Raw genomic sequence first — 23,090 nt, 5'->3', positions numbered from 1 at the left:
TGTGTATTGCTTAATGTTTTTACCATTCTTCATCCTTCCCAGGCCCTCTTCTGCTGCATGACCTTACAGTGGCATTCAGCCTTACTCTACATGCCATCCTATGGAATCTCACTGACTCTTTTGACATCATCTCCCATCTTAAAAGCTAGTGAAGACCAAATCTCATTAAAATATCTCAGGAACCTCAAGTTTAAGTACATTAGTACCTACTGGGTAGCCCTCATGGATTTCTCATAGGCACTTCAAACTAATGTTCCAAACAGAACTCTTCTCCCTTTCTTTCCTCCATCCCCAGATCAAATTCTGCTGCTTCTGCATTTAAACAATCAGCTAAAATATCACCAAATCATTGAAGAAAAATACCTACATGTACTCTTAAATCTTTCCACTACATGTATATTTATTTATTTATTTATTTATATTTATTTATTTATTTATTAGAGACAGTTTCACTTTGTCACCCTCGGTAGAGTGCTGTGACATCACAGCTCACAGCAACCTCCAGCTCTTGAACTTAGGCAACTCTCTTGCCTCAGCTAGCTGGGAGACAGGTGCCCGCCACAACACCCAGCTATTTTGTTGTTGTTGCAGTTTGGCTGGGGCTGGGTTTGAAACCACCACCCTTGGTATATGGGGGCCAGCACCCTACTCACGGAGCCACAGACACTGCCATTGATACATGTATTTTAGAACATGTCCTGCCGTTCTCCTTTCAAGATGTCTATAACCTGCCTCCTGTGTCTATGCTGCTCTGATTCGGTTCAGTCACTCATTTTGCATTTATCTTACTGCTGCAGACTTTCTACTAATCATTCTTTCTTTAGTCTAATTTATCTGGTCTACTAATCAACATGATTTTTCCTGACTTCAAATCTTTAACCAATTTTTTCCATTGCTTAAAACCCATTATTAGTTTTCTGGTCCCTGCAGAATAAATTTCCAACTCCTTAGCAGTCTACACAGTGGAAATTTCTTCCTGCCTCTCTGTCGTCCACATAGACAGGCACTTAGGCTCTTTGTGAACTGAACACTTTGCAGTTCCCCACATCTATCAGCTTTCCTGCACTTCCAGACTTTTAACAGTGCACTCCTAGCCCCGCCCTTGTTCAGTTTGTCTGGTCCTCTACTAACTGAATGCTAATAGCACATTTCCCTCCCTCTCCCCAGTTCAAGCAAGACTTTTTGTCTTTCAGAGCCTCTCAGTGTAAGGCAGAGTCTTTCCAAGACCCCACAGCATTATTTGTAGTTATAATGCGTGTTGACTCTTCCAAATTTCAAAATCCAAAATGCTGCAAAATCTGAAACTTTTTTAGGTTTGATGCATACTCAAAGAAAATACTCATTGGAGCATTTTGGATTTTGAATTTCTGGATTTGGGATGCTCATCTGGTATAATACAAATATTCTAAAATTCAGAAAAATCTGAAATCTGAAATACTCCTAGTCTCAAGTATTTCCAAAACACAAAACATTGAGCACAAAGATTCGTGTTGAGTAAAGGATACTCAACTTTTTATCTATTGTCACTAGACTGTGAGTTTTTGTATGAAGAACAAACTGTGTACACGTAAACATATACTCATGTATATAATATGTTTATTTTTATCAGAGATTAAGGACTACAAATTAGGAATTTAATGAATAAGGGTCTGATTTAACTTTTCCTCATTGATTCTGATCATTTGTATAAGCCAAACCCACCAGTCTTCATTATATGTAATAATCACTGAAGCATATGTAATATATTTAAATTTTGATTTTGAGTGTTGTGAGCCTCAGCCATTACTGTCACACAAAATACCCATAACTAAGGCCTAGGGTTCTACATAAAGTAATAGGGCTTATATCTCCTTTTAGACTAGTTTCTCAACCTTAGCAATACTGACATTTGGGGCTGGGTAAACCGTGGCGGGTGTCCTGTGTGATGGAGGCTGTTAGCAGCGTCTCTGTCCCTCTGCCGACTCGTTGCTCTACCTCTCTCCAGTCATGACAATCAAAAATGTCTCTGGACATGACAGATGTTCCCTGGGGAGCAAAATTACCCACAGTTGGGAATCACTACTGGGGAACTCTCAACAGTAACCAAATTCATGAAATTCCTAACTCTTCTCCCTATAGGAATCACCAGTACATTTATTATATTCATTCTGGTTAAAAGCATATGATGTTATTGTTAAAAGTAATTTTAAGTAATTTGAGTAATTTTTAAAAAATTACTTTTGGTCTTGCCTTACTCTTTTGAGAAACTTAAATGTGTTCATTTGACCTTTACTTCATAAGTGAAACGACTCTTTTCACATATGTCTTCCTTTCTCTTTGGGCTCATTTAACCACAACCTTTTGAAAAAAATGAAAGGAGTGGAGGTGTTGAAATTTTTGTGCCATGTTCCACATATTTTAAGCTTTAAAAATCATTACTGACAGCGGTTAGAGAGGGAAGCAGACTTCTGTTGAGTTAACTATGTATAGTCTGCATTTGACACAGTATGAAAACTCTTAGTCACCATGTTTCTCACATCTCAGATAGCTTTGTGTTGGTTTTGCTTGACTTTATTTTTCCTTCCTTTTTATTTTCTTTCAGGCAATCCATGCCCTTATGGGAAATGCTGTGCAACCCCTACTGACTTCAGTGGGAGATGCCATAGAGGCCATAATCATCACGATGCATCAAGAAGATTTTTCTGGGTAATAACATGTAATGAATTTTTACTAACTTTTACTGCATTTTTTTTCATTCCCACCTACCACAAAGGGCCTTCTTCCTTATGATGTTGTCAGTTTCCAGCCCTCTCCTGCTTTACCCATTGTGAGCACCAATAGCAAATTAAAATTTTTCAGTTCTCATTTTCATAATTTCATTCCTGTTATTGAAACACAGAATGAGCATGGGACTCAGCTTGCCACTTCAGGCCTCGTGGTAGTTTGGATCATCTTCCTTTTCTACTCTTATCTTTTTCCTTTCTTCTCATAAATGCCCTCTGCTACCTTGTAGTAGAAGTAGGTATGGTACCTCCTTATATGAAATGCCCTCCTTCTGCCACTGTGTTAGTCCAAATCCTACTCTAGCTTTCAGGGTAAGCTCCTGCCCAACTCCTTCTGAGACTGATTTCCTTTCCCCCGAGTTTCTATACAGTCTAATATGATCGTATCACACCTAGCCATAAGGACTATGGTATTATTCCATGGCTGTTTCATATGTGAATTGCTCATCTATATCATATGTATTATGAGAATAATTAATTGTGGTTCCTAACCTAATATTTACTGAAGTCTTTAAAGAGAGTAAAATGGTTTTGGTTCAGTGTATTAGAAAACTGTGAGGAATTTGGAATAGTTTATTCGCACATGCTTGGAGTGATTTTTTTTTTTTTAAGAAGTTAGTTATATTCTAGAGCTAAACATTCAAATATTAATATGTAGATATATATTTTATATTCCTGGGCTCATAGTTAGTTGCTATTTTGAACCATCCTTTTTCTCTTTATATTCATGTTGTTTAAAAGAATATGACATTTCAGCTACTAGCTTAGCTTCTTGTAGAAAAAAATCATCACTGTCTTCTAATTTTTCAAGTTATTTCATTTACATAGCATCTTTTGAAATGTCAAAAGATCAGTCTTTAATTTTAATAATGATACAAAGCACAAAAGAGTAAAGTGAATTCTACCCCAAAAATGCTATATTTGGAACTCAATAGGAGATAGGAATATAATATGTCTGATTATCTATATTTGGGAGAAAATGGATATTGTTCAAAAATTATCTGAAATGTCCCAGTTAGACTAATCATGCATGCCTCTGAAAGGGGAGCCAAAATGAAATAATTTTGAAGGCTTATTCTATAATAAGAGTAGTCAGATACTTTAGTAATGAAATTGGTAAGTCATGACTAGTGCTACGGATAACACATTCAACATTAACAGCTAAAAGTTTCCCAAATAGATATGTTTTTACTAGTTTGCTCAAATATGAGTGAACCAGATTCTTTAACTATTTGGTTCCCATGAGCAAGAAATATTATTTTAAGGTGCATAATATTGTCCTTATTTTTTTGTTCCAAATGCTTTTGGAGCCTCCATTTCAGCTCAGTGTGTATATAGTTGTCATTGGAGAGTCCCTTGAAAATTGTTCTCCAGGGTGGCGCCTGTGGCTCAGTCGGTAAGGCGCTGGCCCCATATACCGAGGGTGGCGGGTTCAAACCCGGCCCCAGCTGAACTGCAACCAAAAAATAGCCGGGCGTTGTGGCGGGCGCCTGTAGTCCCAGCTGCTCGGGAGGCTGAGGCAAGAGAATCGCCTTAAGCCCAGGAGTTGGAGGTTGCTGTGAGCTGTGTGATGCCATGGCACTCTACTGAGGGCCATAAAGTGAGACTCTGTCTCTACAAAAAAAGAAAGAAAATTGTTCTCCATATGTAGTAGTATAGGCGAGTGCGGCACATTTGATTTTATTTAAATTATTGCTCCCATGGCAGTACTTTTCCCACTTTCTCAAATGTTGTTATTAGTACTTTTGTCATGTCCTTTCATATATATATGACTTATATGAAATATAAGATGAAGTTGGATTAAACTATTTAAGAAGTAGGTATCACCTTTATATTAAAGCTAGCCCTCAGGGTAATATAACAGTTAGAAAAATAATAGTGAATACTTGTCACTTCAACTCCTCCACACCTGTTCTTAAGTAAAAGGAATAAGTCAAGTTTACCTTCTGGGTGAATGTTATATTAGTATAGTTACAGAATCCCCCTGTATTTAAAAAGTAATCCTCAACATGGTTTCTTACTATTTGAAATATATTTTATAGGACCAATATTTTTCTTTCAAAATTAGATAAAACTTAAAATATAAAAGTTTGATTAATAGAGCACACTGATTAAAATTATTGCATTTAATGCAAAATGACTCATGTCTGATTACAGTTTCGAGTGAGGGAGAGAAGGGAGTGAAAGGACCATAGACCCTTAAGGTGGCAGATGAACGAGCAGCCTTGTGGGAGGAGCACACACCCAGTCTGGTGACATGAAGAGGAACATCTACCACTTCTCAAATCTTCCTGTCTTCAACTTCTGCATACACACTGCCATTATCAAGACCCTTAAATTTCTGCACTGCTCACTGTTAAACTTCATCAGTTGAGAACCCCTTAGTAAAGTCTTTGGTATAATTGGGAAAACAGAGATGTTGCAGTAGCCAACCAAGTTTATTTTCTGGTAAATTAAAATCAGATATCTAATTCACAAAGAGATTTGTTAATATATATTGACAAATTTTGTCTAATAGGTTGTTTTATTATACTTAAATTGACATAAATTTATGCAATTTTTTGTATATTAAACTTGGTGAAATCATTTTAAATGACTAGATTAAAATTTTAGAGATAACATCCAGAGTAGTACCAACATAACATTCTGCTTCTGATAAAGCGTAAGAACATATGAAAGACCAACTATAGTAGAACCTCTGTAAATTGACCATCCTGGGACTGCAACAAATTGCTCAACATATGGAGATAGTAAACATAAGGAACAAGGCCTGTGTGTGCTGATATGTACAGTGCGGTTGTGTGTCTGGCTATGGAGGTTCGACTGTGTATGCTATCTACAAGAGAATCACCTGTCCTATGTGGGCGCACAGCCATGGAGTCAGGGATAGAAAAAGATATTCTATACAAATGGAAGCCACAGAATACAAAGGTAATTATATCAGAAAAAGTAGACTTTAAGTCAAAAACTGTAAAACAAGATGAAGAACATCATTATATAATGATAAAGGGGTCAGTTTATCAAGAGTATGTAAAAATTATACACACCCAACATCAGAATACTTAAATGTGTAAAGCAAATATTAAAGAATCAAAAAGGAGAGAGAAGTCATTATATAATAATAGCATTGGACTTCAGTACCACACTTAATCCAGATAGAATATTTATAAAGAAATATTGGATATAGTAAGCGCCTGTGGCTCAGTGAGCAGGGCCCCGGCCCCATATGCCGAGGGTGGCGGGTTCAAACCCAGCCCCGGCCAAACTGCAACAAAAAAATAGCTAGGTGTTGTGGCGGGCACCTGTAGTCCCAGCTGCTCGGGAGGCTGAGACAAGAGAATCACTTAAGCCCAAGAGTTAGAGGTTGCTGTGAGCCGTGTGATGCCACGGCCCTCTACCCGAGGGCGGTACAGTGAGACTCTGTCTCTACAAAAAAAAAAAAGGAAATATTGGATATGAACTATACACCAAATAGGCCTCACAAACAGTAAACAGAACATTCTAGCCAACAGCAAGAAAATACATGTCTTTTTATGTCTTTTACACAAAACTCTCTTCAGGATATTTCATATGTTATAGGCCACAAACTACGTTTGAACAAATTTAAGAGAACTGAAATCATATCAAGTATCTTTTCTGATCACAACAGCTTAAAAGTAGACGTCAATAATAAAGGAATCTTGGAAAATTCACAGATATGTGGAAATTAAAGAATATCCTTCTGAATAGCCACTCGGTTGAGGAAGAAATCAAAAGCAATATAAAAAAATATCTTGGGAAAAGTGAAAATAGGAACACAACATACTAAAATCTATGGGATGTAGCAAAAGCAGCTCTAAGAGAGATTTATAGCATGAAATGTTTACATCAAAAAGGAAGAAACATCTCAAATAACCTGATGTTACACCTCAAGGAACTATAAGAAAAGAACAAACTAAGCCCAAAGTTAGCACAAGGAAAGAAATAACAAAGATCAGAGCAGAAATAAATACAAGAGAAAAACATTAGAAAAAATAGACTAAACCAAGAATTGTTAGAAAAGATAAATAAAACTGACAAACCCTTAGCTAGACTACTGAAGAAAGAGAGGATTCAAAATTAGAAATGAAAGAAGAGAGATGACAAATGATAACACAGAAATACAAAAGATCAGAAGATATTACTAGGAGCAATTATATAGCAAGAAATTCAGTAACCTAGAAAAACATGGACACATTTCTAGACATGTACAACCTAGCACCGCTGAATCAGAAAGAAATTGAAAATATGAACAGTCTAATCATGAGTGATTGAATCAGTAATAGTCTCCTATCAAAGAAAAGCCCAAGGCCCAGTGGCTTCACAGGTAAATTCTACCAAAGGTTTAAGGAAGAACTAATACCAATGCTGCTCAAACTCTAATGAAAAAATCAAAGAGGAAAGAATTCTTCTGAACTCCTTTTACAAGGCCAGCATTACTCTGATGTCAAAGCCACATAAGAACATTACAAGGTAAGAAAAGTACAGGCCAATATTCCTGATGGAACATAGCTGCAAAAATCTTCAACAAAATGTTGGCAAACCTAATTCAACAGCACATAAAAAGGATCATTCATCATGATCAAATGAGATTTATCCCTAGGATGCAAGGATGGATCAACATGTGCAAATTTAAATGTGACACATTACAGGATGAAAGACAAAAACTACATTATCAGTTCATTAGATAGAGAAAAACCATTTGACGAAAACTCTCAATAAATTAGTTAGAGAAGGAATGTAACGTCAACATAATAAAGGCCATATAAGACAAGCCCACGCCTCACATACCAAATGGTGACAAATTGAAAACTTTTTGTCTGAGATCAGTAGTAAGACAAGGATGCCCACTCTCACCACTTCCATTCAGTATAATACTGGATTCAGTATAATACTGGAGGTCATTCCCAGAGTAAGAAGGCAAGAGAAAGAAATGAAAGGAACTCAAATAGGAAAGGAAGTAGTGAGATTGTTACTGCTGATGACATGGTCTTATATATATAGAAAACCTTAAAAATGGAAGAACTAATGAAGGAATACAGCAAAGTTACAGGATGCAAAATTAGCAATAAATCTATAACAATGAACTATCTGAAAAAGAAATCAAGAAAAATCCCATTTACAATACCTACTGAAAACTATCAAACAATGATGAAAAAATTGATGAAAGGAAATAAATTGAAAAATATTCTATGTTTATTTATAGATTGGAAGAATTAATATTGTTAAAATGTCCATGCTTTCTGATTCAAGCACCAGAGACAGGAAAAAGGAGGGGGGGAAATGTCTATCCGGCCAGGCGCGGTGGCTCCTGCCAGTAATCCTAGCACTCAGGGAGGCCAAGGCAGGTGGTTTGCCTGAGCTCAGAAGTTTGAGACCAGCCTGAGCAACAGTGAGACCTCATCTCTTTGAGAAAAAAAAAAGCCAATTGTTGTTGTGGGTACCTGTAGTCCCAGCTACTTGGGAGGCTGAGGCAAGAGAATCCCTTAAGCCAAAGAGTTTGAGGTTGCTGTGAGCTGTAACACCATGTTACTCTACCGAGGGCAATAAAGTGAGACTCTGTCTCAAAAAGAAAAAGTCTATACTATCCAAAGTGATCTAAAGATTCAATGCAATTTCTATAAAAATTCCAATGTCATTTTTCACAGAAATAGAAAAAATAATCCTAAAATTCATATAAAACTACAAAAATCCTGAATCTTTTTGTGTTAAAAGAACAAATCTGGAGGCATCATATTACACATAATTTCAGACTATATTACAGAGCCATAAAGTAGTTAAAACAGCACATTACAGGCATAAAAATAGAAACATTGACCAGTGGAACAGAACAGAGAGTCCAGAAATGAACCACACATTTACGGTCAGTTGATTTTCAACAAAGGTGCCAAGAACACACAAAAACAAAAAAAAGACAGTTTCTTTAATAAAGAGCTTTGGGGAAACCGTATATCTATAGGCAGAAGAATGAAATTGGACCCTTATCTCACACCATATACAAAAATCAACTTAAAATGGGTTAAGGATTTACACAAAGCACCTGAAACTATAAAACTAAGTACTTGAAGTAAACATTGGGAAAAATCTGGGCAATGTGATTTTTTTCTTTTACCAGTATAACTGTGTAAAAGAGAATACCAGGATGGGCATTCGTTTTTTGGATTTGACCCCAAAAGCTCAGGCAAGAAGAGCAAAAATAGACAAATGTGATTACATTTATCTTAAATGCTTCTGTACAGCAAAGGAAACAAATAACAGAGTGAAATGACAACATACAGATTGGGAAAAAATATTTGTAAGCTATACATCTGATATGGGTTAACATCTGAAATGCCTGAGCAATTCAAACAACTCAGGTAATAAAACAAATAACCTGATTTAAAAATGGGTAAGAAACCTGAATAGACATTTCTCCAAGATGATGTATCAACAACCAACAGATATATATAAAAAAAAGTACTCAGCATCACCAGTCACTAGGGAAATGAAAATTATAACCACAATGAGATAACACTTCACACTCATCAGAATGCCTAATATCAAAAAGATGAAAGATAACAAGGATTGGCAAGAATGTGGAGAAAGGGGAACCTTGCACACCGTGGTGGGAATGTAAATTAGGTAGCCTATGTGGAATACTGTATGAAAGTTCCTCAAAAACAAAATATAGAATTGCATATGATTCAGCAATCCCACTTCTGAGTATATATCCGAAGCACTTAAAATTAGTACATCAATGAGATTTATGTACTCCCATGTCATTGCAGTGTTACTTAACTAGCCCAGTTACAGAATTAGTCTAAATGTCGATCAACAGTTTGGTGAATGGATGAAGAAAATGTGTATGTATATAATGAAATACTGTACAGCTTTCCAAAAAATGGAAATTCCATCAATTTTAACAACATAGATGAACCTAGAGAATATTATATTAAGTAAAATAAGCCAGGCACAGAAAGACTCCACATGATCTACTTACATCTGGAATCTGAGAGTAGAATGATGGTTTCCAGAGGCCGAGGGTTGGACAGAATACAGAGTACAAAGGTGTAGTTAGGAGGAATAAATGTCAGTCATGGTGACGGGTATGTTAATTAGCTTGAGTCAGTCATTGCACACTGTATACCTATATCATAACTTTACTGTGTACTTCATAATTACATTTAATTCATAAAAAAGAAAAGAAAACATGGAAGAAACTAGTGGCATTTTTTTCTACAGCCTAGTCTTTTGGAATGACAAAACATGAGTCAAGCTAAGCCAAGCAGTAGTCTGAATGGAATATGTCAAAACCAAACCCCCTGGGAACATTGCAGTCACTTCCTAAGGCCCCTCTGTACCCAAGCTGCACTCTACCCTGTGATGATACTGCAAACAGAAATGTTCCACTGTGTACCCTGCAGTGACCTTGCTATTGCTGCCACCTTCATTTCTTCCTGCTGGAATATAGACCTGCTTTCTCTATTTCTATCTGTTTTTGGACATGGAGGACCTCTGGTTAGCATCCAACTTACAGTGACCTTCGCTGTATTTGAAGATAATTAAGTTTACCTCATTCTCTTGCTCTGGGCATTTTAGTCCTATGTGTTGTTTTTCTCTAGACTATCACCAGTTTCTCTACATCATTCTCAGAATATGAAAACGCTTAACTTGCTTTTTAAAAAAGATTCAGCATTATATAGCCAGTGATCTCATTTATTAGACGATATCAGGTGTTATCTAATTTTGGTATCTCTTTTCTCCTATAAATATTTCACATTCTTTTAATATATTCTTTAAAGGACAGTTATAAACATTCATAAATTATAAATAGTATTTCATGGAGCATCAGCTGGTATCATCTGTTGATCCAAATTAAAGCCTTTCCAAACCTCATCATCTGGAGGAAAAAATTGCACACCATGTGTACTGTTACATAACCAGTTCCACAGTCACAATTCCACGATTGGACTGATATGATTACATAGCAGAAGAGCAGAGATATCTTTGCCAAGAATTTGTTTGGGGAAGGCAGCATTTTCTGCCATTGCAAAGAGTAAAATGCTATTTCAGGATCTATTATTGATACATTTGCTTACCAGGCAAAACATGTGAGTAGATGCAGCGTTGTGAGGCTGGGAGGGACCTTGAGAGGCCAGAGAGTAGCACTTGTATGATTCATTCAAGACAGATGGTTATCTGTTTTATTCTTAATAATCTTCAGGTAAATGGATTAAAAAATTTCTTAGTAATCCTCCTAGCATCTAAAATAGTTTTTAAAACATAATCATGTTTTTTGCTCTTTAATACTTACCAAAAAATAAATGATTCCTTTTATATTATTAAGGGGGAAAGTTGACCAGAATCGAAATAGAAAGTGTAGGTGGGCGGCGCCTATGGTTCAGTGAGTAGGGTGCCGGCCCCATATGCTGAGGGTGGTGGGTTCAAACCCAGCCTCGGCCAAACTGCAACAACAACAACAAAAAAAATAGCTGGGTGTTGTGGCAGGCGCCTGTAGTCCCAGCTGCTTGGGAGGCTGAGGCAAGAGAATCGCGTAAGCCCAAGAGGTAGAGGTTGCTGTGAGCCATGTGATGCCATGGCACTCTACTGAGGGCGGTACAGTGAGACTCTGTCTCTACAAAAAAAAAATAAAAAAAGAAAGCGTAGGGTACAAAATCAGAGAGTCTGACTTAGTGCATTTGTGTTGAAAATGGCTGTTTTTGTTTTACAGGTCATCATCTGGCTCGGGAAAGCTCGATGTTCCTTGTTCTCTTTACATGAAGGAGCTACAAGGTTTCATTGCCAGAGTTATGAGTGACTACTTTAAACACTTTGAATGCTTAGATTTTGTCTTTGATAACACTGAAGCTATTGCCCAAAGAGCAATTGAACTTTTTGTCCGCCATGCCAGTCTCATTAGACCTCTTGGTGAAGGTGGGAAAATGAGACTTGCTACTGATTTTGCACAGGTAAATTGATGTATTGCTACAAAGGGAAAATGTTTGGGCCTCAATATTATCTATTAAATAAAAGATTAAATATGTATTCATCAGTGTTTTAAAAGTTGCAACATAAAGAAAAGTAAGCCCATTTAAACCTAATTGGTTTTAAAAAGAGGAATTTAAAGATACTTTATATATATTAAATATATATTAGATAAATAAATACAGATTTTATATATAAATCTATAAATTTATAGATATACTTATATATAAATAAATATACATTTATAAATCTATTATATAATAGATATATTTAAACAAAATAATCGCCTTCTTTGATATTTCAAGGTGAAGGTGAAGTAGCTCATTCCTCAGTAAAGCAACTTTTCCCATTTTTACATAATATGGGACTTTTACACTATTTTACTACCCCTACTATTAATTGATAATAGCAATTGATTGACCTTATTGGACAGTAGTTTTGAGTAAAAGAACCTTTCAAACAGTGGAAAGGGGGCTGCCCATTGTCATGTAAAAAGTCCAGCACATCTGAGTGATTCTAATTCTAATTCATCTAAGTACACTATGGACCAGGTAGATAATCTAATTATTTGAGCTCCCTCTATCTAGTAGAATACATTTCTTATCTGTGGCTAGCCTTAAAATCATTACAAACTGTCTGATGGGTGTGAGATAGAATGGCATTAAGATAGCCAACATAATCAGCTCTTGTGTAAGGATTTTCTTCCTTTGTCCTTTAGATAGATTTTTTAAAGCCTTTCAATAATATCAGAGGCAAAGAAGAAACACCTGAAATATATACTTTCATTAAAATATTCAGAAACAACTTGGGAGGCTGAGGCAAGAGAATCACTTAAGCCCAAGTGTTTGAGGTTGCTGTGAACTGTGATGCAATGGCACTTTACCGAGGGCAACGTAGTGAGACTCTGTCTCAAAAATATAAATAAATAACAAATTCAGAAACAGAGATGGTTCTTATTTTCTATAGCATGTCAGGGTGCAATCATTTTTTAAGACTTTCAAAGCTATTAGCTTTTCTAGTCTAAACAGTTTATTCAAATGGATTCTTCAAAGTAATGTGCCTGGTCCTCCCTGTTTATTAAGGTAAATGTTAATGTCAATATTCTTGCATGTATCCGGAAGTGTGTCTCAGTTCATCATTTCTGCACCAAGGAAAGGACCTGGGCAGAGTGCTTGTACCTGGGTTATTGTAGTCAGATGCCCCTCAGACCTGAGACATACTTATAAAAAAGGAACAGGTAACACAAACCTAAGGTTTCTGGAGCCATAGTCTTTGCATGTTAATGAATGCAACAGTTAGTCATTTTCATCTCCAAATGATGTGCCTGAGGCCACTGGTCAGCAAGAGAGCCTTCCTATGGGAAACATGCCTTTAGTAGTCACAGCAGGGAAATAGAAATTAAATGTTACCATTAACATGACTCTTTATCTTTTCCATTTTTGTCAACTTCATTCTTAGGCACCTATTCATTTTGCTTTGTTTTACAGGTGAACTCAAAACGAATCATATGGGTGGCGCCTGTGGCTCAAAGGAGTAGGGCGCCAGCCCCGTATGCCGGAGGTGGTGGGTTCAAACCCAGCCCCAGCCAAAACTGCAAAAAAAAAAAATATGAATCATATATAGTGCCTTACTTGTCTCTCACTGGGGTTACTGGCTGCTTGTTGCAATGAAAACCCAGTAATGTACTAGGACCTGCTCTAATTTGTTAAAAAATCCCTATAAATTGTACTCAGATGGGTCTCAGTTCTCCTTTTCCCTTTCCTTTTTAATTTTGTTTTTCTTTCCCTATGCTTTTCTCTCCCTAGGCTCCCTCCCCCACCAACTTATTTGCATTCTGCTCCAGCTGGTTCTTGAGTCACTTTCCTGGAGGCAGCACTTCAAGTCCAATTAGAGTGGCAGCCACGCAGGAGATGGCCAAAACCAGAGTGCTGTAGGAGAGCGGCTTATTGTTTTTGTTTTTCTGTCTTAATGATATTCCCTATGAGTCTGAGAAAATGGAAAGTATTGTCCTTTAACCCTTGCTGCTGCAGCTAGCACCTGCTTAAAATGCACAGTAGCTAGCGGCCAGAGTGAGCTTCCACCTTCCAAAAACTGCATTGTCAAAAATTTTATTTTGCATTCCTTTTAAAGCATGTTGCTTAGTAAGCCAAACTCTTCTCAGGTGCCTTTCCTTAAGATAAATGAAACTCAGTCATTATTACTAACTTGTACTCAAAGGCCTCTGTTTTCTATTTGTTAAATGTAGAAAAGGCATTTACACGTGAAGCATTTGCTCAGTGTTAAGAATGTATCTTCTAGCCCTGCATTGCCATTTGGTTGCTGCAGGCAGTATGGTTCTGAGAAGCAGATTCCACTTTCACCCCTGTACAGTGTGTCCCAGTTTCCAAACATCTTGTCACTCACCTTGGAGATGGCTCCAGTCCTTTAGGTTACGGCCACAGGGAAGAAGGTAGAAGCACTATTGTAATTAATCATATTTATGATCAGTAACTTTGGCAAATATTGTCCAGATGTTACATCATGATCCCCTCTGTCAATCTTTTTTAGATTAGATTTTGATTGGGGGAATTTATTTCATTTGGATTGGTTTCTTGCCACAACTGCAATTATATGTTGTTGCACCTCAGTTTTCAGCATCATACTTGGTTTGAAGTGTTTTTAGAGGGTCAGTCAGAACCCTTAAATAGCATTACGCACACCTTAGTGTTCATGATAGACATCAACTAGGGACCAGAAGCCTTATTATGGAAAGTTCTATCAATTTATATTCAAAATTAAACAAAGCTGTTGAGGCCACTGGAATCAAGAATGTACAGATAACTGTGGGTTTGAAAAGCCTTGTGATAAAAGTGCCTGCTCTTCTGGCGTAATTGACAGGAAGAGAAAGAGCTCATGAAAGGGCCAGTAGAATAGGTTTTGGAATGCTGTTTACTTGGTACAGCACAGGAAGGTAATGATGTATTTTAAGGATTTCTTTAAGAATCCTGACTATTCCCTGTCTGCACTAGTGCAGAAGAAGAGAAAATGGTTACAGGGTGCCATCTGGAGGGCTCATGGTGAGGGAAGTACCCAGCATCCAGGCCTCTTAAGAATCCAGGTCATGGGCACAAGGTGGTTTCCTACGGGTAATTAATCCCCTCCTGTGACCACATGGTCTTGGTTTCCACACTAATCACGCGGTTCTGAAAGCACCAAGCATGGGGAGGCAGTGGACTTCTACTGACTCTGAGTCTTTCTGCAGACTGGCCACAGTACCCTCTGAAGTACATGCAGCCCTCCTCCCCTCAGTTTCCTTCCTTCCTCCAGGGAAAGGACGGCTATTAAACTTGGCATTAAATTATTCAATGCACTTCTGGCAGTTTCTATTTGATCCTCCAGTGCCCATAAAGCATACATTTATATCTATTTCATGTTGTATCTGAAAACATAAATTTAGAAAACAAGATAATCAAAATTTTGCTTTTGCTATTGCTTTTTCTTCTCCTGAACATTGTCAGGATAGAAGTGCCCTAGTAGTATCCAGAGATGCCCTGTGGTTAACCAAATGTCTATGTGGATAAAGAGCAGCTATGTAATTAGTTCACCATGCCTGCAGCTGACCACTCATTCCCTCCAAACAGGAGTGTAGAAAGAAGCAGTTGTAAGTGCCATTTTTGTACTCACAACTAATTGCAGAGTCACCTCCTCTAAAAGGAACAGTCCTGCCATTTAAAACATAGCCTTTATTGCTTAATGGAATTCTGGCAGAAGAAAATGATTTTTAATACCCTAGCGGTCCTTTATGGATGAAAATTATTTTAAACATTTAACATTTTGAAATTGTCTTATGACACAATAATCTTTTGCATTATCATAGATTTTATAGCCATTTGAGGTCTTATTTTCTCATATCGTACCTTTTTCCTAGCCATTTATTTGTTTTAATATTTAGTCCTGCTCAAGTGCAAAGACAGATGATTGATTTTTGAAGACATGAATCCACTAGTATAATAGATAAAAAATGGGCAAAAACATTCCATGAAAAATACATGACATAATTTCAGCATGTAAAAAAACATTAGAGTATATATAGAAGGTACCAAAAAAGGTATATACATTTTCAGAAAGGAAAAAACAATATTAAAATCATAGTACTCAATATATATCAATAACAAAACAGGAATACAAGTCACATTGAGTTCCTCTTGTAATTGCAGAAGTCAATCGTGACTTGAATATTACAAATTTAATACAGTTTTTTTCCTTTCTTAAAATGTGTATATACATTTTTTGCACCTCTGTATATAGTCAGGTATGTGAATGGAATTACCAAATCAAAAACACATGATAGTGACATTTTTCTTTTGTGCTTACTGTAAAATAAATGATACATTCTGAAAGAAACCAGAACTCCTGCCCAGTGAAAAACAGTTCCCAAGGAACCCACTATCTTTTGCTGTTAAGAACATTGGCTCACAACTGTTCTGTTTTCTGTTTTGCATTATTGGCAGGAATCCTGACTTTTTCTTTCTTTGATTTTTTTTTTCCTTCTTTAAATTTATTCTTCTTATTTTAGAATGTTTTCCCACCATGTAAGTTTTCCCTCTGCAACATAGAGTGTACATACCCTTTGTGTCTTCTGTACACCGAGAGAGAAATTAACCTGGCTACTATTCATCCTCAAAACTGTCTCTAGGAAGGTGCCCTCCACTTCACGCTTGACACTTACGTCATACATTTGATGTAACACTTAGCATTTTGCTTAATAATAATAGCTTATGATTTTATTGAATAATCATATGTGAATAAATTTTCCTTTCTGTATTAAATTTGAGAAATTAGTGAAAGCAAAACACTCTAATTCATTATCTTACCCTCATGTCTAGCTCTGTGCGTGACCATAAGGGAGTCAAAGTGTATCTCATATGAATGATTGATCAGGTCTCTGTGGTCTACACAAAGGAAGGATTTTGAACAAGTTTTTATAAGGATGACCAACAGGACAGAAAACCTCATCAGTACAGAAATGAGAAAGATGCTATATTACCAGAGAGCAGCCTATTCTTAGTCATTTTCTAAACTATTCTTTCCAGAGTGCTGTTTTATAGCAAGAATGGAAAAATAGTTTATCATCCAAGTAGCACATATGCAAAAAGTTTGCCTATGCAGTTGGTAAAGAACAGGTAGGCCAATTCATAACAAGTAGAATTTCCATTCACAGAAGGAAGTAAAAATAACCAGAACTAATATTTGTTCAATTCTTAAGTTGGGGAGCAGATTAATTTATTAGTAATTTAAAAGAGAAAAACTTTTTAATTAAACATTGATAATAATTGCTGACATTTAATTAGCACTGATTATATGTCATGCATATAAAGCTTTCTGGAAGTATCTATTTAATTTGCCTCATTCTATTAAGTAGTTTTGATTATCTCCATTTTATTGATGAAAAGCTTGACACTTTTAGAGGCTGTCTAGGGTCACACAACTAGTAACTCCAGGTTTGGAATTCTGACACTAATGTGCTACTAGAAGCTCCAGAGTTAATATTTTTAAGCACTTGGGCCACACTGACAAAAACAGTCATCATTTGTATCGATTATGAAATGACCTATAGTGTTTATTTAAAATATAGGCACACAGCTGGGCACAGTGGCTCATGCCTGTAATCCTAGCACTCTGGGAGGCTGAGGCAGATGGATAGCTTGAGCTCACGGGTTCAAGACCAGACTGAGAAAAAAACAAGACCCCCATCTCTGCTAAAAATAGAAAAACTGAGGCAAAAGGATCCCTTGAGCCCAAGAGTTCAAGGTTGCTGTGAGCTATGATGCCACAACGCTCTACCCAGGGCAACAGCTTAAGACTCTGTCTCAAAAATAAGTAAAAATAAAATAAAATAAATACACAATTAGTCTTGAAAACCTTCCTTTTTTTGATTTTTCAATGGGGAAATGATCTAAACTTTCTCCTGTTATAAAATAAAAAATGTTTTTCTGTTTCATGAAGGACTTGTCTCTTCTTGGGCCCTTTTAGTAAATAAATGTAAAAATCTTCTAACTTTTTACCTTTGAATATATTCAGTTGGTGTTCTAAACTTGCTTTACAGTCCAGGTAATAGTAAACTTACTTCAAGCTCCAACTTTTTTGTGATCTAGGTATGTCCCAAGTTCACCTCAGGATTCTGACGGTAAAAGCTATGGACTATCTTTTACTATTTCAGATGGAGCTGGCTGTGGGTCCATTCTGCAGACGAGTTTCCAATTTAGGGAAGTCCTATCGAATGCTGAGGTCATTCAGGTGAGACTTAATTCCTTATTAATATGTTCATATCTTATTAGCAAATTATTTCATTCGTTTCTTATTAGCTAATTATATAAAATTGCCAGTATTCAAGCATTTTTGACCTACAACAATGGCAATTTCATGATTCATCTTACAAATTATTATTCTAACAAAAACCCATTGAGAATTATATATAGTGACTAATAAGTCTATGTGTATGTGTGTATATTTGTGTATTTCTTTTCAGGTTACAATTCACAAGATTGATTTAGTAAATTATACTCTTCCTACGGCTTTTGTTTGCTTGTTTTTGTTTTTACTTCTCATTCTTTTTGGAGACAGAGTCTCACTCTGTTACCCAGGTAGAATGCAGTGTAGCGTCATCATAGCTCAATGCAACCTCAAACTCCTGGACTCAAGTAATCCTCCTGCCTCAGCCTCCCACACTACCCTTCACCCCAAGTAGCTGGAATTACAGGCACATGCCATTATGCCTGGCTAATTTTTCTATTTTTAGGAGAGACAGGGCCTCATTCTTGCTCAGACTGGTCTTAAACTCCCAACCTCAAGCGGTCCTCCTGCCTCAGCCTCCCAGAGTGCTAGGATTACAGGAATGAGCTGCTGTGCCTAACCATCATTCTTAAAGAAATGTATTGAGTACTAATACCAGGCAATTCATAGATGTCTTCTTCTGAAATTTTTTCATTTCTTCATATATCATTTTTAATCCAGTCTTCTTCTGGGAAGGTCCTAAATTATAGTCTAAGATACAGATGTAATCCCAGCACTTTCGGAGATCTATTCAGGATTGCTTGAGGTCAGGAGTTCGAGACCAGCCTAGTCAACATAGAGAGACTTCATCTCTACAAAATAAATAAATTAATTAGGGCGGTGCCTGTGGCTCAAGGAGTAGGGCACCGGCCCCATATACCAGGGGTGGCAGGTTCAAACCCAGCCCCAGCCAACTTACTAAATGCAGAATACAAATGCCTACAATACAGTAACTAAGAAAATGCCATGAAGGCTACGTTGAACAGTTTGATGAGAATATTTCAGATTGTATATGAAACCGCACATTGTACCCCTTGATTGCACTAATGTACACAGCTATGATTTAACAATAAAAATAAATTAATTAAAAAAAATTTAATTAATTAATTTTTAAAAAATCATTTGGGGCAGTGCCTGTGGTTCAGTGAATAGGGCATCAGCCCCATATACTGAGGGTGGTGGGTTTGAACCCGACCCCAGCCAAACTGCAACAAAAAAATAGCTGGACATGGTGGTGGGTACCTGTAGTCCCAGCTACTCCGGAGGCTAAGGCAAGAGAATTGCTTAAGCCCAAGAGCTGGAGGTTGCTGTGAGCTGTGACACCACAGCACTCTACCAAGGGCAACAAAATGAGACAGTGTCTCAAAAAAAATTAAAAAATCATAAAAAAAACATTTTTTAAAGCCTCCCCCCCATTTGAATGGAGTATAAAAAACAGTGAATTCAGTGATGAAATACAGGGAATGACTATAAATATCATAGACAATTTAACCTAATGCAGTTGAGCACAAAATTTAGGATTGGGCTTCTTAGGAACCAGTTGAGAAAGAAGAACAATGAGTTAATTTATATTCATGATCTCTGAATACCAGTTTAACAGGGAGAAAAGTCCTTTTCAATGCTGAATGTTTAGATTTTAGCTGCATGTATGGACTCTATTACCTTACCTTTGTAGAAAAACCTTCGCCTGTCTTTATGCCCTCGGATAAAGGGCATATTATGGATAATTTATATCAAGGCCCTTTGTTTCTATAGTTTATTCAGATTTTAAGGAACATGGAATAACTTAATGACCAGGGTCTTCAATAGCAGATTTATAGACGATAAGGAGATGGTCATATGTCTTGTTTACTCAATAAATTATAACTTCCCAACACATTTTACGTCATGGCACACATAGGAAACACTTACATTCAAAAAGGCGACCAACTCTGAGGACCGCGGAAATCAACATAACACATAATTTTTTGACCACAGCATGCCAGATGGGATGCCTCGATATAAACTATCTATAATATCCGAGGGCATAACTGTCTTTGAAGGTTTTTCTATATAAGGTAATAGAGTCCAGGCATGCAGCTTTCTAAAAACCAGCCTAGTACTGGAAACTAGAGTAGTCAATAAGCAATCTGTCATTTAAATGACCACTTTGCTTGCTTAGGTCAGTTGAAGTGAAATATAAAAATCCAGTATTATTGATTTAGAGGGGAACTCTATACTTTACTTTGCCCATTTATAATTAACATGGGCGCTTAAAAAAAAAAATACAACCCAAGAGTTTGAATTGTATTTTCTCCCAAATAAAGGATCACCACCCAATATACAGAGGTGGGTGTCAGGAAAGCTTAAAGTAAGACCACAGGTGTCACAGGTGTTTTCAGATACCTCCTTTGGATCAGGTCAAGTCTTTTTTATTTATTTATTTATTTATTTATTTGCAGTTTTTTGGCCGGGGCTGGGTTTAAAAGTATTCAAAATATTTTCTTGAAGCTGTATAGTTCTATACTACCAAACATGGGCAAGTTGAAAAATGATGAGGTACCAGGGTTACCAAGCCATGGTCATCTGCCTAAACCATACTAGTAACCTTAATGAAACTTCTGTATGGTCATTTATTCTGAGTAAGATGGTAACACAGCAATCCCAGCTGGGTCATATAATGTTGCCCTGGCTAACTGAGTCAGTTAACATACTAGATATTAACCATCTAGGTATGACAAAAGCTGTGATTTGGAAGTACCATATTAAGATTAGATTGTTATTTTTTATTATCCCAAGTCCCATGTTTAGTTGTTTATTGCATGTGAATGTATAAAATAGTGCTTATCTTATCTTCTGTTTACCAAGGTTTACCAATGCTATTTAAGCTTTTTTTTTTTTTTTTTTTTGAGACAGAGTCGCCTTATGTCACACTTGGTAGAGTGCTGTGGAGTCACAGCTCACAGGAACCTCCAACTCTTGGGCTTAAGCGATTCTCTTGCCTCACTCTGGAACTATAGGTGCCCACTACAATGCCTGGCTATTTTTTTGTTGTTGTAGTTGTCATTGTTGTTTAGCAGGCCCGGGCCAGGTTTGAACCCACCTGCCTCAGAGTATGTGGCAGGCTCCCTAACCATTGAGCTATAGGCGCCAAGCTGCCTTTAAGCATTTTTAAAGTTATGTCATGGTATTGAGATTAAAGTTCTGAGATAAAGTTCTGAGGCCACATCTGTTTTAAGCCATTTAAGATGGGAATTTTCTGTCAACCCTCCTAACTTTCTTATGACACCTTCTAGTACCTATATATGGTATAAAACATTAATGATTCATCAGTATATAATTTTTAAAATCTTACTTTTTTTATATCTAGCTTCTCATGGAGTAATGCGTTTCAAACTTTTTAACCATGATTCATAGTAAGAAATATTTTCTATTACAATTTGGCATATACTCAACATTCAGACACACTCAAACCTGTGTATATATATTTGTACCTCCGTGTGTGTTCATGAAACAGTCATTGCCCTTCATATGATGGTCTCTGCCATTTCTATTTCATTTGATTATTTTGACTCACTAAATTCCTTTCATGACCCACTAATGGTTTATATCTAACAATTTCTCAGTTTTGTCAAAGGGCTTTAACTCTTAAATGTTGTTGCTTTAGTGGCAGGGAGGAGAGTGTTTTCCTTTATAAAAACAATAAAGAGCATACCTTTTTTTCTGGTACCCCTACACTTCCTCCTGAAGATGACCTCTTGCCTCCCAAGGTCTTGGGCACATAAGAATAATTGTATCTTGCCTAGGGAGTATTGTCCATAACTCCAATTAACTGGAAAACTCCAACAGAGATTTACACATACCAGTATTTTCTATTCAGTATATTGAATATATAGAAATATACCAAATTGATCCTAGTACTTTCTCAGTTGTTTAATGACAACTGGGCCAAGACAACTATTTTATAAAGAATGAGATTAACTGGATGAAGAAATGAAGTGGAAGCATAGTATATTACAGAGTTCAAATCCAGCCCTGGTCTACGAAGAACATTTTCGGTCCCTTTGCTAGAGAAAATTGTTGTGAAAGCCTCCAGCCCTGCCTGCTTCTTTGTAGTTGTCATATGAAGAGAATTGGCTTGGGGAAGCTTACTCATGTGCAGGGTCCTACCAGATGCCCGCCTAGAGAGGAGTAAATCAGTAAAGAGCAATCTCGATTCTAATAATTATAGGCCCTCTATTTGCCTACCCTCAGAAACTTGCTAGAGATCTGTTTCTTCTCCAAAATTAGTCCTGAACAACTGCAATGGAGTACTCCTATTAATATTGCATTTCTTCTATCTGTGTGAGCTGTGTCAAGCAATAGTCATTGACCAGTGATGGTGTACGTATTAGACCCATTCATGGGTCTCGTCAGCAGAGGTTCTGAATCATACCAAAACCAACCGAATGATGGTCAATAGGGGATTGGCTAAATAAAATATTCCACATTCATAGAATGAGATATATGTAGCCATTAACGATTATGACATTAGTTCATATCTAGTAAAATGAAAAATACTCCCTAATGCATCAGTAAATGAATAAATAGGCTGCTAAGCAGTATATATGCTATGACTCTTACTATTTTTAAAAATAATGGTATTTGTATGTATGAAAAAGAAAAGTCAGAAAGAAAGAACATTAAGGGCGGCACCTGTGGCTCAAAGGAGTAGGGCGCCACTTCCATATGCCGGAGGTGGTGGGTTCAGGCCCAGCCCCGGCCTAAAACTGCAAAAAAAAAAAGAACATTAAAATATTATTTTTGGATAACAGGATTATCACTAGTGGTTTTTCTTTTAAAGTTTTTAATATTTTTCAAATTTTCTATCTCAGTTCTATTTTTGTAGTCACTAAGTTCAGTAAGTAGTATTTTAAAATCCCTCTTGCATTGTTTTTCCCATTTAAAAATAACGGGAGAGCTAAAAAGTGTTGTAACATATACTAAAACATTACCCAAAACTTGGGGAGGGGTGACAAGAAAAACAGGCAGGCAAAGGGCAGAAACCTGGCAGGT

At 36.7% G+C, this 23,090-nt stretch overlaps 1 protein-coding gene across 1 annotated transcript in view; it reads left to right on the top strand.

Moving 5' to 3' along the window:
* COG5 (component of oligomeric golgi complex 5) overlaps positions 1-23,090 on the top strand; it is a 332,964-nt gene that overhangs the window by 281,600 nt on the left and 28,274 nt on the right. The window contains exons 17-19 of the mRNA XM_053554011.1: positions 2,582-2,685; positions 11,491-11,728; positions 17,944-18,020. Coding sequence (XP_053409986.1) covers positions 2,582-2,685; positions 11,491-11,728; positions 17,944-18,020 — 419 coding nt within the window. The remainder of the gene's footprint in view (positions 1-2,581; positions 2,686-11,490; positions 11,729-17,943; positions 18,021-23,090) is intronic.

This window comes from Nycticebus coucang, chromosome 11 (genome assembly GCF_027406575.1).
Source record: "Nycticebus coucang isolate mNycCou1 chromosome 11, mNycCou1.pri, whole genome shotgun sequence".
Classification (NCBI taxonomy): Eukaryota; Metazoa; Chordata; class Mammalia; order Primates; family Lorisidae; genus Nycticebus; species Nycticebus coucang.
The sequence above is the reverse complement of the archived record's forward strand: the minus strand, read 5'-3'. Positions and strand labels throughout refer to the sequence as shown.